Below are 16,429 nucleotides of genomic sequence, written 5' to 3'. Positions count from 1 at the left end.
ACCTGACTACCTGAAGAAATGTTACTAAAACATATTTGAGGGACCAGGAAGACAACCCCCTAATTAAAGGTTATTTTGGTAGAAGTGTATTTTATGCCTTCTAATCCTTCATCATCAAATTCCCTTGTTATAGTCAGCTCTTTGTTTGGCAAATATCAGGTCGGGTAGCTCCATCCAATGAGTGGGTTTTGCCATGAGAATTCTTGATTTCTTCTGCCCCACGTGGAAGGAGTTGGTTGCCATTAAAAAGCATTTACCAGAAAAATACCACCACAGAGTGGTCTAGATGATCCCCTCCCACACTAACCACCTATTTGCATTGAGGTGGTGCCTGAGGCCCCATTGTGCTAGGCGCTATAGAATGAAAAGATGATTTTCTGCCCCAAGAAGCCTACAATCTACACATATGATGAGAGAGACAAGAGCAGGATACAACAGAGATAGAAGAAGCAGAAAGGAACAGGGAGAGATGAGTTTAGATTTCTAAGGGGATAAATAATTTGCGCAGAATTTGCACCAGATGAGGCTATTTTAGCTCCATTGTCTTCAATGAAGCTATCACAGATTTATGCCAGCCGAGGATCTGCTGCAGGCGAATGTGTGTGTTAGTGAGTTAGTCCTCTGCCATTCCCCAGCCTTGGCACCAGAAACAAGCCGACAACAACAAAAATGCGGTCTCTGTGTATGTAATATAAATTTAAATCATAATTGGAATTCAGCTATAAGATATTGGTGTCACCGCCCTTTACCGTTCAGCTGCCGTACCAGAGAATGTAGCCACACTGTTGATCATTTCGTTTGTATTACTAAACAGGGAATTTAATTCAATTTGGCAAAGGCCAAATCAGATTAGCGCTGCCCATCTGAAGCGTGCTGATGCCCTCCAAGCTGATAGCGATCCAGAGTTCTGCTGAACAAATGGCACAATGGACTGTTTTAGCGAATTCTCAGTGGAAGGGTGAAGTGAAATGTTCTGAGCAATTTTTGTGCAAGACTGTTTTAACCATGGTGTAAGATTAGAATTGCACATGGGATTACAAATCATAGAAGCCAGTTGGCAAAGTCGCCTGGCAATGTGCATAGAGTGGACGTGTGACACAGGTTGTTTTAATAAGTTATTAATCTTCTGTCACTTGAGAAAGAGAGAATCTTAGGGCTTGATCCATCTCCCATTGATGTCAATGGAAAGACTTGACCTAGAGTTGGGATCAGACCTCCCTGTTTAGGAAAATAAATTCTTCACTTGCTGGCATTGCAAATATTCAGACCCTTTTTGTGTGTGTGCCACCCAGGCCACCAATTCTCTATATGCCTCAAACTATAAGTGCCCTATTAACTCAGGGAAGTACCATCCACAGCCATCAGTGTTGTGCTAGTGAGGTGGCTGCGGCAGGGTTTTATGGAGAAGTCAGACAGGGGCACTTGGGAGAGAGAGGGAGCATTCCTGATTATCTTTATGTCCATAAATGAACTGGTGCCATTTCCCAGCCCAGGATAAAAATGAAAGTGAAAATAGTTGGGCTGTTGATTAATCGCAGTTAACTCACACCCTTAACTCAGAAAAATTAATCACAATAAAAAGAATCACGATTAATCGCACTCTTAAACAGTAGAATACCGATTGAAATGTATTAAATATTTGTTGATGTTTTTCTACAATTTCAAATATATTGATTTTGATTACAACACAGAATACAAAGTGATTACAAATATTTGTACTTTAAAAATGATAAACAAAAGAAATAGTATGTTTCAATTCACCTCATACAAGTACTATAGTACAATCTCTTTATCATGAAAGTGCAACTTACAAGTGTAGATTTTTTTGTAATATAACTGCACTCAAAAACAAAACAATGTAAAACTTTAGAGCCTACAAGTCCACTCAGTCCTACTTCTTGTTCAGCCAGTCGCTAAGAGAAACAAGTTTGTTTACATTTACGGGCTGCTTCTTATTTACAATGTCACCTGAAAGTTAGAACAGACATTTGCATGGCACTGTTGTAGCCAGTGTTGCAAGATATTTACGTGCCAGATCCGCTGAAGATTCATATGTCCCTTGATGCTTCAACCACCATTCCAGAGAACATGCGTCCATGCTGATGACAGGTTCTGCTCAATAATGATCCAAAGCAGAGCCGACCGATGCATGTTCATTTTCATCATCTGAGTCAGAAGGTTGATTTTCTTTTTTGGTGGTTCGGGTTCTGTAGTTTCTGCATCAGAGTGTTGCTCTCTTAAGACTTCTGAAAGCATGCTCCACACCTCGTCCCTCTCGGATTTTGGACAGCACTTCAGATTCTTAAACCTTAGGTCGAATGATATAGCTATTTTTAGAAATCTCACATTGGTACCTTCTTTGTGTGTTGTCAAATCTGCTGTGAAAGTGTTCTTAAAACGAACATGTGCTGGGTCATCATCTGAGACTGCTATAACATGAAATATATGGCAGAATGCAGGTAAAACAGAACAGGAGACATACAATTCTCCCCCAAATTGTTCAGTTGCAAATTTAATTAACGTGTTATTTTTTAATGCGTATCATCAGCATGGAAGCATGTCCTCTGAATGGTGGCCGAAGCATGAAGGGACATACAAATGTTTAGCGTATCTGACACGTAAATACCTTGCAATGCCCGCTACAAAAGTGCCATGAGAACGCCTGTTCTCACTTTCAGGTGACATTGTAAACAAGAAGCGGGCAGCATTATCTCCTGCAAATTGTAACCAAACTTGTTAGTCTGAGCAACTGGCTGAAGTAGGACTGAGTTTTTTGTAGGTTTTACATTGTTTTATTTTGAATGCAGTTATTTTTTGTACACAATTCTACATTTGTAAGTTCAACTTCCATGATAGAGATTTCACTACAATACTTGTATTAGGTGAACTGAAAAATACTATTTCTTTGTTATTTACAGTGCAAATATTTGTAATAAAAATAAATATAAAGTGAGCACTGTACACTTTGTATTCTGTGTTGTAATTGAAATCAATATATTTGAAAATGTAGAAAACATAAAAAATATTTAAATAAATGGTATTCTATTAACAGCACGATTAATCACAATTAATTTTTTTAATTGCACGATTAATTTTTTTGATTGCTTGACAGCCCTAGAAAATGGCCCTGCTAAGCTGTGCTCTTCTGAGGCAGAAGTACACAGTTATACAGAAGTGAAGAGCACCTGCTGGAGTTGTTCTATGTGGAAGTTTGTTCTTCTTTCCCATCCATTATTATGTTTCTTCCCAGTGTGGGGTTTTAAGGGGAAGAGATTTATATGTAAGGTCTTTATGTTGTAACTATTTAATCCTCACCACATCCTTGTGAGGTAGGCAAGGGTTATCCCACATGGGGAAAGGGAGAAGTTAAGCCACATGGTGGCTACATCTACCCTTGGAGCTGGAGTGTGATTCCAAGCTTGTCATCATACTTGTGCTCACTCTCATTGAGCTAACACACAACCAACAGTAGTGTAACCATGGCAGTGGTGAGTGGCAGCATGGACTAGCTACCCTGATTACCTACCTATGGGGTCCAGTGGGAAAGGGGGAAAGTTGGACTCAGGGCAGCTAGCCTGCATAAGCTAGTGGATGTGCTAGATCATTTTTTGTTTATGTATAACAGAGTAACGAGGACCATTCACTGCAGGTAGCAAATATTCCATTGCTTGAGGTCATATTTGTGTTCACTGATGCAACTTGAGCAGAAGAAACAACCTCAAAAAGATACAGGTACTTGAATTAATCCAATCTGGGTCAAATTCTTCCATTTTTTGCTGTGCCCAGGATGAGTTGCGACCCAGATTTATGGAAACTGAAAGTTGAGTAGGTGGCTAAATTCCACTGTGCAGAGCAGAATAGATTCCTAAACACCTCTAGTCACTGATGCAACCTGTAATGGTGTGTGTGGGAATACATGTGTACAATTATCATCTACTGTTATGGGATGTCAGTGTTACTATAAGTCTTAATACTGGCATACCTAAAAGTGAGCGTCTTAACTCAAGTGGTTGGATCTTGTGTTTTTTGGAGCCAAAGAACCTGAGTTCTATCCCTGCTTTGCAGACTGCTTACAAATCTAAGGGCCAAATCTTCAAATCATCATAGCACTATTGACTTCAAAGGAACTATGCTGATCACACCACCTTAGAATCTTTAAGCTGTTAAGTGGATGGTAGTTTACTACAAACATAAGAACAGCTATATTGGGTCAGCCCAATGGTTCACCTAGCCCAGTATCCTGTCTTCCGACAGTGGCCAATGCCAGGTGCTTCAGAGAAAATGAACAGAACAGGTTATCATCAAGTGATCCATCCCCTGTCGCCCATTCCCAGCTTCTGGCAAACAGAGACTAGGGACTCTTCAGAGACAGATGGGCAGTCTTCTTACAGGGAAAGATAAATACACAGAAAAAGAATCAGAGCTATACATAGCAGGCAAAGATAGGGAATATTTGCAAAATTTTGACCTGAGTTCAGATTTTCACCTGGGACAGGATATTCCAGATTTGAGGCAATCTCACAAGGAAGTTGCTTAAAGATATATCTACTAGAAGGGCATTTGAATGTGCAGAATTTTGAAACTTCGGTATCACATCAGACCTGACCGCATTTTTCATTGCATCACAACGGGAAACACTCTTGCATTCTGAAGTCTAAATATGACCTCCTCAACTGTTCTCATGGAGCAGCTCTATAATATGATGGTCAATGCTCTCATCTGGCAGCTGGTGGTTTTGTTTTTGTTTTTTAAAAGAAAATGTGGTATTCCTGACTAAAATTCTGGCTTGGCTCAGGATTATCATTGAATGTGGATGATGCTGTCCTTGGTGGTTTTTCAGTACTGCTTACTTCCAGGAAAATTTGGAAGCAACCACCTCCAGCAGTTTTCTGCTAGGATCACGGCCAGACTGAGAGATTCAGGCAGATTCATTTGCTCCACTGTCCCAGTGATTCAGTTTTCCTCCAACACCACCTAATAAAGCTGTTGAACACAGGAAGTGCTAGTAAAAAAAACTGGCCTTCATTTCCTTCTGGCCCCAGTCACATGACACAAGTCAACGCTATGAACTACCAATAGTCAATGGCTCTGGTGGCTGCTGTTATGTCTACCCATAGTCCTTGTGGAACACGGGCAAGGCTCCCATTGTTGCTTCTCCGCAGACATAAGGATGCTAGTGGAAAGTAGCCAAGCTCAAAGGCAGGTTACAGTGGCCACAGAGGGTGCTGTAGCCCATGGATTGCCGCAGTGACACTGGAACAATTTTTATAGTGGGGGTGCAGAAAGCCATTGAGCAAAACTATAAACCCTGCATTCGATGGAAACCACTGCAAGCTGGGGGTTCTGCCGCATCCCTAGTTTCAGCACCCCTGGTTTGCAGTAATGGCCATGGAGAAGCTCCAACGCTGTTCATGAGCCTGGGGACAAAGTGTCTGTCTGTCTCTCTCTCTCTCTCCCCTTCTCATGTGCAACGCCTGTTTACTGGACCTTTGAGCAGCTGGAAGGATTTGTGTCACAGTGAGCACACAACAATATAGGAGGTGGTTGTAATTTCCTCCCCCTCCACCCCCCCATATTGTGACACTTTACCCTGTGGTCATGAGGCTGACAACCTGTATCATCTTCTCAGAAGATGCAATTTCCCACAAACACAAAACCAACCCTTAAATTGTGGTAATGTATTTTGCAGGCAACATTGCAGTATTCATGCCACTGCTAAAACTGGCCATCTCCTGGTTGTGAGGGGCTGGCTGAATCCTTTAAAAGCTCCTAACAGTATTAAACTGTCAGAGATAGGTGTTTTAAAACACCTAACTGGCTTAAAAGTGTAACATAGCTGCTTTTATCCATGTGCTGCAATACAGTAGCGGATGGGTGGGCATTCCTTCCGCTTCTGAAATGAAGGAAACACTTTACCTCCTTACTTCCAGGGTCTGATCCTGTGAGGCGATGAATGTGCCTGAAGGGACTGAATAGGTTTGGTTGAAAATGAAAAAGAAAATATATATTTAAAAATAAGGGACACTATTTTTTGGCAGAAAGTTTAATGCGAAATGTTCCCATTATTCGATCAGTGGATAATTCCCTCCACTCCTGCCGAAGAGCCATTGAAGTCCGGGTGCACTAAGAGCTCTCAGCAGCCTGAAGGGACCATCAGCCCTAAGCAGAGTATACAATATATATCCAGAATGATCCATTTGCTCACAGCCAAAATTAAATTAAACCAGACTAAACAGAGTGAATCACAAACTCTCTGGATATAGGGTGGAACACAAAACAACTGGGCCCCGTACAATGTAACTAACTCCTAGGATGTATTTCTCTATCACTAATACTTTGCAGCCTTTGTGCAGTTGTTTAACAGACTTGATTTAGAAGTGTACTAACTGCATAAAAAGCATATTTCTCTACATATGCATGAACTATATGTATTAACACCTCTTTATTTCATTGTAATTCAAAACAAAAAATTTCTAAATGAAGTTATTAAGGGTATGTCTATACTACCCGCTGGATTGGCAAGCAGCGATCGATTCAGCGTGGGGGTCGATTTATCGCGTCTAGACTAGATGTGATAAATCGACACCCAAGCACTCTCCCGTCGACTCCTGTACTCCAGCACCACGAGAGGCGAAGGTGGAGTCGACAGGGGAGCGGCAGCAGTCGACTCACCACAGTGAAGATACCGTGGTGATTCAATCTAAGTACATCAACTTCAGCTACATTATTCACATAGCTGAAGTTGCGTAACTTAGATCGATTCCCCCCCCTTAGTGTAGACCAGGCCTAAATAACTGTACAAATTGCACAAATCCCTCTAAAATTAGGAAGAGGTGTGACATTTATAGTCATTTATTTGTATTGTATCCACTTAAATAGTTTAAATACCCTAAAAACAATGTTTTTTCAAAATGGCAGACTGCACCAAAAAATGCATGTGTCCAAACATCATAATTAGGGCCCCCAGAAAGGATAGGAGGGACTTCCAACTATAAAGCCAACTCCATGGACAAAAAGGAGGGTTGAGGGGAAAAAGAAAACAAAAGTTGGCGGGGGGCCTGCGGAAGCCTGCCTCAAAATACATGACGAGGAAAGAGCTATTTATACTTACAGTAGTGGGCAATAGCTAGCTCCACTCTATTTACACATAGGCCCTTGACCACATTTGCACATTATTATAGAGTTATGTCTACACTGCAGCAGAGAGTGAGCCTCCCAGCCCTGGCAGACAGAGTTCTGCTAACAGGTCTTGCACTCACTAAAATAGCCGTGTGCACCAGCAGATGCTTGGGATAGTGTCTAGCTCAAGCCTACCCTACCCCCAAGACTGAGCTTGGGTGGTTAGCCTGAGCCTCTGCCAGTGCCACAATCTTCACAGCTATTTTTAGCGTGCTAACACCCGCCCCACCAACACAACTCTGCCTCCCTGGGATAGAAGGCTCACTCCCAACTGCAGAGTAGACATACTTGTGTGTTAAAGTACTAATCGGGGGGGAGGAGCATTTTTCTGCTTCGATTTCCACGTGTTCTATTGGGATGATACCCACCTTGGTACAATACAGTAACTCCTCACTTAACATCCTCCCACTTAACGTTGTTTCAAAGTTACGTCGCTGCTCAATTAGGGAACATGCTCGTTTAAAGTTGTGCAATGCTCCCTTATAACGTCTTTTGGCTGCCTGCTCTGTACACTGCATGTAAGAGTTTGTGGAAGAGCAGCGACTTTACAAGGGAGCATTGCACAAGTTCCTCTTCTCCGCCTCCTCCCCCTCCCTCCCAGCACTTCCCCACTGCCAAACAGCTGTTTGGCAGCGCTTAGGACTTTCTGGGAGGGAGGAGGAGGAGTAGGGAAGCGCTGCGTCTCCACTCCTCCCTGAAAGTCCTAAGCGCCACCAAACAGCTGTTTGGCGGCTCTTAGGGCTTTCTCAGGGCGGGGAAGGAGCGGGGATGCGGCGTGCTCCGGAGAGGAGCAGGAGTAGGGGTGGAAAGAGGTGGGCCTGGAGTGGAGTGGGGACAGGAAGAGGTGGGCCTGGAGCATCGCCCAGCAAAGTTGGTGCCTGTTCTTCTCCGGGTAAGCTGCTACGGCTACTGCAAAGGAGCTTCCTAGCATCCTTGCCTGCAGAGGGCTGTGCCTGTGTGAGGTAAGCCTGGGGCACTTCCCAGCTCCCAGTACTGTACAGTATATAATGCCTTTTGTTTGCCCCCCCCACAAAAAATTTCCTTGGAACCTAACCCCCCGCAATTTTCTTATGGGAAAATTGGATTTGTTTAACATCGTTTCACTTAAAGTTGCATTTTTCAGGAACATAACTACAACGTTAAGTGAGGAGTTACTGTACAGTAATCAGACTATAGCAAGTTCAATTACATGTATGAAAATAGCAGGACTAATCACAAAACTACTCCAGGAACCAACACAGACGTCCACATGGAGTTATGGGACAAACAATGGGTATTAGTCAGTCCCATAACTTGTGACCTTTGTCCTAAACCCCCTAGAGGAAGACAATGATGTTTTAAGAAGTGTATTAAAACGATCACGTTCAAATAAACAAGCACTTAAATTAAATGTGCCATCATAAACAGACCCCACAGGTATGTAAGCTTCAAAATGTCCAACAGCACAAAACAACAGGTCCGTATCTCTGAAGTCAACATCTAATTTTAGCAATTGAAGGCGTGCTTATTTTAATGCATGATCATATAAAATCTCTGTTTACCTTCTGGCTGGGAAGTAAACACTTTGCAACCCTGTACCTTTTTCACACCATGTTGAAGAACTGAGTTGCTTGTAAGAAACCTACCATGTTTCTGCAGCAGACCCTCCACAAATGAACTGTTAGGTTGAAATGTGTTTAGAAAAAGTGTGTTTCTTCTGAATTTTGTCTTTTGTTAATTAGAAGCCATGTGGAGTTCCTTAAAGTAATTCAAAGTTGTAGTATGGACAGATTTCTACAAATGATCTGCCATGCACATTTACCAAAAGTAACTGGATCATATTTGTTGTAGGAATCTGGATTCAGTTATTACAGAGAATAGCACCATAGAAATGCTATGAATTAAAGTTACATTTTTATTTTACTGCAAGACAACTACTGGTACGTAACGCAAGTTTTGTGTGTGTGTGTGTGTGTGTGTTTAAGGCAACATTAGTTCAGTTGAATAAAGTAAAAACAGATTTATATTCCAAACATTTGATTTATTCAAAATTTATTTTTTTAAACAAAAACAACAAGACAATGATTTTAAATAATAAACATGGTATATTCTAGACATCTGTTGATCAAGACTTTTAAAACTAACCATATTTAACCATAACTTTTATGCAGTTCTGTTGCAGTGCCCTCTGCAGTAGTCAAAAGTATTGGTTTCCATTTCGTCAACTCAACTTTCTAACAATACAAGAAATCAAGCTGTTTGCTTAAGTGAAGTGCCGTCTTTTTTTAGTGACGAAGGCTCCACCGATGCAAAAAAGCACATCAGAACAGTTATTCTTCATACCTACAAACGTTTAAAAAATGAAGTCTGTTCAGCCTTTTTGGTTTTTCTTTTACGCTGCCCACATGGAGAACAGCATAAAGCTAAGTAACAAGCTTGGCTTCACTTTAGCAGTGCAACGAATGGCATCAACCAAACTTCATGAAACAAATAAAATATACACATTGTCAGCAAAATTCAGCTGTATAGTAGTGATTAAAAAAAGCAACCTTTTCGTGGGTCACAACTAGACTGGTTTTCAGTGTGCACCTTTCCTCAGGAAGAGTTTCTCCCTGATTCACATGTAAAGAATGGAACATGCATCAAAAAGCCTTTGTTTTCATGTAGAAAAAATGCCCTTCAAAAACAAATTCAGTGATGTCATAAGGCAAAAGAATATGAAGCTGGGTGAAGCATTTTGCCCCAGAATATGTACACACACGTGTGTATATCAGATAGACAAGTAATGGATTGGCTCAGTAAGGTGAAAAAATGTCCATTTTTTATAAATACATATAATTATTGCTAATATGCTACACATTATGCTTTGACATAGGAGTGGCGTGGCGTATAAATTAGGATTTAAAGCTGCCATAGTGACAATGCTAGCCCTGCATTTAGCAGCATTCATCCCATTCTCAAGAAGAAGCAGTATACAGTTATAAAAAACCATAAGGCTTATGCAATCTCCCTCTCCAATTTTGCTTTGTACGGTTTTAATTTTTTTTTTAAATATTTAAACAAAAAACCAAACAAGTCCAGTTCACCACAAGTTAAGAACAGTCTCACAATGGGGGTGGAAAACAAGCTCATAAGAGCAGAGAGGGAAAGAGTACAGCATGCATTTACAGCTTGGTTATAATCTAGTCCTTAATCATACCATTGGAATACAAAAAATCCAATTTAAAAGACTAGACTAAAAGTAGAAGGCAAAAAGCCAAGAGTGTAGACTCAGTTAAATTAAGGTTATAATGTAATCAGTAACAGCAAATTCATCCTGCCCGTTGATATACTCACAATATCTACTGCAATTTAATATTTATTCATGACTAGTATAGGTATATTATATGCTCACTTAAAAAAAGATATTAAATACCTGCATCATGAAATTACATTCTTATTAACAATAAGACATTGTGTAAGAAAATAGCTCGTGTGTGAAATGTTTTTGAAATGCATCCCCCCCACCCCCCCACATACAATTATCAAAACGTTCACTCACAGAAACAAAAAAACTCCTTAAAGAGGACGGGAATGATGAAGGGGATTAGCTAGGCTAATTACAGCACAGTGATAACAATGGTTCAAGACAGAACCAATCAGAGCTGGCCAAAAGATGCCCTCAACACATGGCTAACTAATAATTCCACCCACGCACCCCAACAAACTCAGTCCACTTTTGGTTCATTGCAATGAGACAAAAAAAAATAGTTTTAATATATACATATAAATACAAGACTCCAGCTTTTGTTTTTTGCAAGGCCTAGTTATCTATTAGTTTATATTTGCTCTGCAGCAACTACAAGAGGTAGGCATAAAGCATCTAAGGACTTCTCTCCCAGTGTTCCGCTACTAGCTCCATCTTTCAAACGCCGCAGAAGCCTGTTGTACTTCTGTAGTGACGTTACTCTCCAATCTGCTGCAATCCAGTGGACAAAGGCCATTTTACCTCTCAATTTATTAAGATAGCGTACCACAGAGCAAGAAGCTTTTCCTGTACTGAAGGATCTGTCTTTAGAGTTTACTGCAGAACGTTCATAAAGAAAATGGATCCTGGGACCAATTCTCTTGATTTCCTTTTATACATAAAAAAAGAAGGTACCATTTGGCCAAAACTACAGGTGTATTTTTTCACAGATGCAAGTGCCATGCAAAATAAATTAAAGAACAAATACCAAAACATACAAGTAATAAAACTATTGAAGGTAGATTTTTTTTTTAAAAGCATTTATATAAACATAATTTATAATACTTTTTTTTCCCTCCTTTTTTTTCTTTTTTGAAATACAGTCACAAAGCTGGGGCTATACATCAAGGATTTCCTCTGCAGTGCCTCCACAGCGTAATCTGTAGCGTCCTGTCCTCCAGCTAATAGTGGGGTCCCATAAGGCAGATAGGAAAATGTATATCGTCATGGATTCTCTGATGAACCAAGCTACTGCATAATCAAGTTTTGAAAAACACAGAGCACCACCCTGGGAATGAAGCAGACATTAATATTTAATGCAACTACTAAATTCCATATTTATTTGATGGGCACATCTTGGCTAAAGAGAAGTAAGTGTATTATCACATGTGTACAGTCTTATCAATTAAATTGTGTTTGGTTAAGCAATTATCCTCTAAATATACAACAGCATCCATGTTGCGAACATTCTGTAGCCTGCCCAATTTCAAAGCAACCCATTTAGTAAGTATTTTCAATACTGTACTGTGTTTCAGCCACAGTGGAATGATTTGGGGCTTGATTCAATACCCAGTGAAGTTCATTAACTTTACAAGGAGATGGCTCTGACACTTAGAAACACACTAACAGTGATGAAGTGAGCTGTAGCTCACGAAAGCTTATGTTCAAATAAATTGGTTAGTCTCTAAGGTGCCACAAGTCCTCCTTTTCTTTTTGCGAATACAGAGTAACACAGCTGCTACTCTGAAACAAGAAGATACAATTTCAAAAGTACTCTTGGTCAAAAGAAAGCTTATATTATTTTCACATGCAGAGTCTGAAAATTGTTGTACTTGTTGAACAAAGTTAACTATTCACCTGCCAGGATGAATGCTACACATTAAATGATAGGATCACAGCATGATTAGCAGGATTTGAGAAATCACTTGTGTACAGAAGGGGGAGATGGGGGGGGGAGGGGGAAGGAGATTAATGAGAAACTTGAGCCAGTTAGCCGTCTCTTTATAGTCTTCATTTGAAGATGCCTTCAAATAAGACATTCCAATTTAGGCAACGGATGAGTTGGAAAAACATCTCTCACACACTAAAGTAGTAGTTAGTGGGCCAGATAATTGGGTACTCCCAAAGAGTGAAATCCACCCTATACAGAGAGCATGGCACAAGACCTATGCACCATTTAAGCCCGCAGAACAGGGTCTAAGGAGGATGTAAATGATGCACAGATCCTGTGTGGTCCCTCTGCACAGGGGTGTATTTCATTCCAAACGAAAAGCACATAAGATGAGGAGGGTGGAGAGGGAGAGGGGAGTGCAAAACTGGCACAAAGCTCCCACTGGCACTACCCAATGCTAGCCTTGCTCATGGTGCATGCATTCCACCAGATGCCATGTGAGAGCAGCCAGAGAGATGTTTCTAAGTCCCATCAGCCTATAAGGGCCACATGGAACCAAGGCATCTAAACCAGGGTCTATGAAGCGCAGTGGGGCATGTGGTTCTGCCTCTCCCTTCCCCACTAGAGCAACAGCAAAGAAGGTGTGTGGAGAATGAGCCCCTAAGGTCAGCCATATGCCACTGCAGATCATCCTTATATCAGATGTTCCTCCCTGGGCCATAGTACACCGACAGTGTGGTCCAAGGAGGGTGAAATGCTCCTGAGGATTTGGATTGGCATCATCAAAACAAAAGGTCAGATGGCAAGCTGAAGAAAGGTAAAAATGTCCAGAATCTCCAATTCTGCCTGTGTTCTGAAGCAGTGTTGTTGTTTTTTTGCCTCCAGTAGTAAAATGAAACTGATTTTGAATCAATTTCACACCACTAAGTGTGCTGCAAGAAGGACAAGGCACAAGACCAAAAGCAAGATTTCAGTGCTATTCCATTCTAAGATTTTTTTTATTTTTTTTTTATTTTTTAAGAAAAAAAAGAGGAAGGGAGAGTGGTGGTGGTGCAGAAAGAAAGGAGCAATTTGAAAGATTCCTGCAGTGCCATCTTGAGAATAGAACACTATGATCCATGCAGTGGTTTCCCACATTTGAAATTCTGTTGAAGTCCTCTTGCTACCCCCTTCCCCCAATATTAAGTCCCCTCATTGCAATTCTACTGCTGATTTTATATTGTTCTGTTCCATTTTCAGGTCAGGGTGAATGTATAAAAAGCTCAGCTTTCTTAAGTCACAGGATATGCCTACACTTAGAGCTAAGGGTGTGATTCCCAGCTCAAGGAGACATAACCACACTAGCTCTGATCAAACTAGCATGTTAAAATAGAGTGCAGCCGTGGCCATGCAAGAGGTGGCAGCGGCTGGCCATCCTAATTTCATGCCTATGGTCTCAGACAGGATTGTACTCTGGGTAGCTATTCCCTCCCCCAGCTCACGCCGCAGCTGCTACACTCTATTTTTAGAGTGCTGGCTCAATCAGAGCTCGTGTCTCCTCAAGCTAGGAATCACCACCACAGCTCACCCCAGAGACATACCCACAGGCTTTGCAGCTAAAGCAGGTTAAAAAAAACCCAAAAAACACAACACCACTAATCTCCTCTTTTATCACCATGAATAAGCTAGGTTTTAGGCCACAAGTATTTCATACCTTTTCCCTCCCTGGGCTTTTGAGTGCATAATAACATGAAGGGAAAAGGGCAGGCAAACGTAAGCAAATGTCTCAAGAAGATGCTTGTCTTTCAAATATCATATTTCAAAATTCCCTAAGTTTGCAGAGAGGCAGTGTTTACAAAGAACAAAGCTAGAGCAGAGAGCCAAATTCTGTCCTGCCTTACACTCCAATTTAAACTGGGGTTGCATGAATGTAAGATAGCAGCAAATGCAGGAGGCCAAATTCTATCCTATCTCCCAGGATGGTGTTTTATACAAGATTCTCAAGTGAAGTCAGTTTTAACAGAAATAATGGCATTAGCAATATCTTTCAGTATAAGATACAGAACAATATGGACTCCAAGTACATACCTGGACACCCCTTAGCTGAATGTAGTCAAATATAAACCATGCCAAACAATGACACATGAAAAATACCATTATATCCCATCTGAAAACGTGATGAGCTGCCCATCCAATAATTAAACTGGCAACGAAACATTCAGAGATTGGCTCACAAATTATCGTAGCAGGCAGCATGTTAATTCGCAGCTTGGCCCACCTAAAATTAAAAACATAAAGTCTATTTTTAATACCAGACAAACTTTGCTGCATAATACATAGTAAAAATTCTGTTTCCATTTCCTCCCCTTTCCCCCCCAATAAGTTGTGCTTTAAGTTGCTTTTCAATAAAATACTCCTCTAATCTTTTGCTCAATACCCACTCGAGCAAATATTGGCATAAACAATACCTGTTATATGGTTATTGCACATAAAGTCCAAAACTTCTCTACTGGAGTGTACTGAAGTATTTAAAAAAAATGCTTGCTTACATTTTTATATATTTGTTCTATCTGCTCTTCAGTGTTTATTTCTCTCTCAAGAATACATTAGAAAGATCTCCCACATGAAAGCTGCATAAAAATGTAAACTGATACAGTAACTCCTCACTTAACGTTGTAGTTATTTATGTTCCTGAAAAATGCGACTTTATGCGAAACCATGTTAAGCGAATCCAATTTCCCCATAAGAATTAATGTAAATGGGGAGGAGAGAGGTTCCAGGGAAATTTTTTTCACCAGACAAAAGACATTATACACAAATACAGTATAAGTTTTAAACAATTTTAAACAGTTTAATACTGTACACAGCAATGAATGATTGTGAAGCTTGGTTGAGATGGTGGAGTAAGAAAGAGAGTGGGATATTTCCCAGGGAATGCGTTGCTGCTAAATGATGAACTAGCACGGGGCTGAGCCCTCAAGGGTTAATACGCTGTTGTTAATGTAGCCTCACACTCTACAAGGCAGCATGAATCATAGCATATCAGGGTTGGAAGGGACCTCAGGAGGTCATCTAGTCCAACCCCCTGCTCAAAGGAGGACCAATCCCCAATTTTTGCCCCAGACACCTAAACGGCCCCCTCAAGGATTGAATTCACAACCCTGGGTTTAGCAGGCCAATGTTCAAACCACTGAGCTATCCCTCCCCCATGGACAGAGGCAGGAGGGAGGCAACACAATAGATGCCGGGCAGTAGCTGAAAACACTACCCTGCAAAAACTGAACATGATGATGAGCCCACGCTATGCAGCTGGAGTGCGCCACTCCCTCCTCCTAACAGCATGTGCACGGCTGCACAGGTGCTGACTTTCCAAAGTGCTGGGGGGTGCATGCACGAGTGAGGGCAGGTCTTGGCCCACCTAAAATTAAAAATATAAAGTCTATTTTTAAATACCAGACAAGCTTTCCTGCATAATACATAGTTAAAATTCTGATCCGGCGGGTAGTGATCGATCCCCAAACGCGCTCCCCATCGACTCTGGAACTCCAGCTCGCAAGAGGCGGAAGCGGAGTCGACAGGGGAGCGGCAGCAGATGACTCACCGCCATCCTCACCAGGGCTGAGAGAGAGAGAGAGAGATGTGCATTGTCCCTTTAAGTATGTTGCCCTTTTAAGCAGATCAGCCAGTTCAGACTGGAAGCAACAGCTTCCAGCAAGCTCCCTCCTTTGTCCCTGAGCCCTGTCCCCCTCCTCTGCTTTGTGGAGAAAGGGTCAGGGGGAGAGGAGCAGGGGGACATCCTGACATCAGCACCCCTGTTCCCCAGCAAGCAGGAAGCTCCCAGGAGCAGCTTTAAAGGCAGAGGGGAAGGCCATCTGAACGGCTGCTGGGCAGCTACCAAGCCACATACCTTACAGGGAATTTAGGGGAGCTGATGGGGGGGCTTTTGACCCCCCCGGTTCTAATCCCCACAAGGAAGGGCTGCTCTTCCCAAGAATCCCGCAAGCAGTGGACAAAGCAGGCAGCTGCCAAACAACATTATAAAGGAGCGTTGCACAACTTTAAACTAACTTGTTCCCTGATAGATCAGCAACATAACAACGAAACATTAACCGGGACAACGTTAAGAGAGGAGTTACTGTACTTTAGTAGTTCTGTTTGGGCTATTAGGTCAAATG

General features: G+C 41.5%; 1 protein-coding gene across 1 annotated transcript in view; it reads right to left on the bottom strand.

Moving 5' to 3' along the window:
• Positions 1-10,669: 10,669 nt before the first annotated feature.
• Positions 10,670-16,429, bottom strand: part of UGCG (UDP-glucose ceramide glucosyltransferase) — a 32,024-nt gene continuing 26,264 nt past the window's right edge. The window contains exons 8-9 of the mRNA XM_074953514.1: positions 14,343-14,532; positions 10,670-11,672 (exon numbers count right to left, since the gene is read on the bottom strand). Coding sequence (XP_074809615.1) covers positions 11,502-11,672; positions 14,343-14,532 — 361 coding nt within the window. The 3' untranslated portion in view covers positions 10,670-11,501. The remainder of the gene's footprint in view (positions 11,673-14,342; positions 14,533-16,429) is intronic.

The sequence above is a fragment of the Natator depressus genome, chromosome 5 (assembly GCF_965152275.1).
Source record: "Natator depressus isolate rNatDep1 chromosome 5, rNatDep2.hap1, whole genome shotgun sequence".
Taxonomy (NCBI): Eukaryota; Metazoa; Chordata; order Testudines; family Cheloniidae; genus Natator; species Natator depressus.
This window is presented reverse-complemented; position numbering and strand designations above follow the sequence as displayed.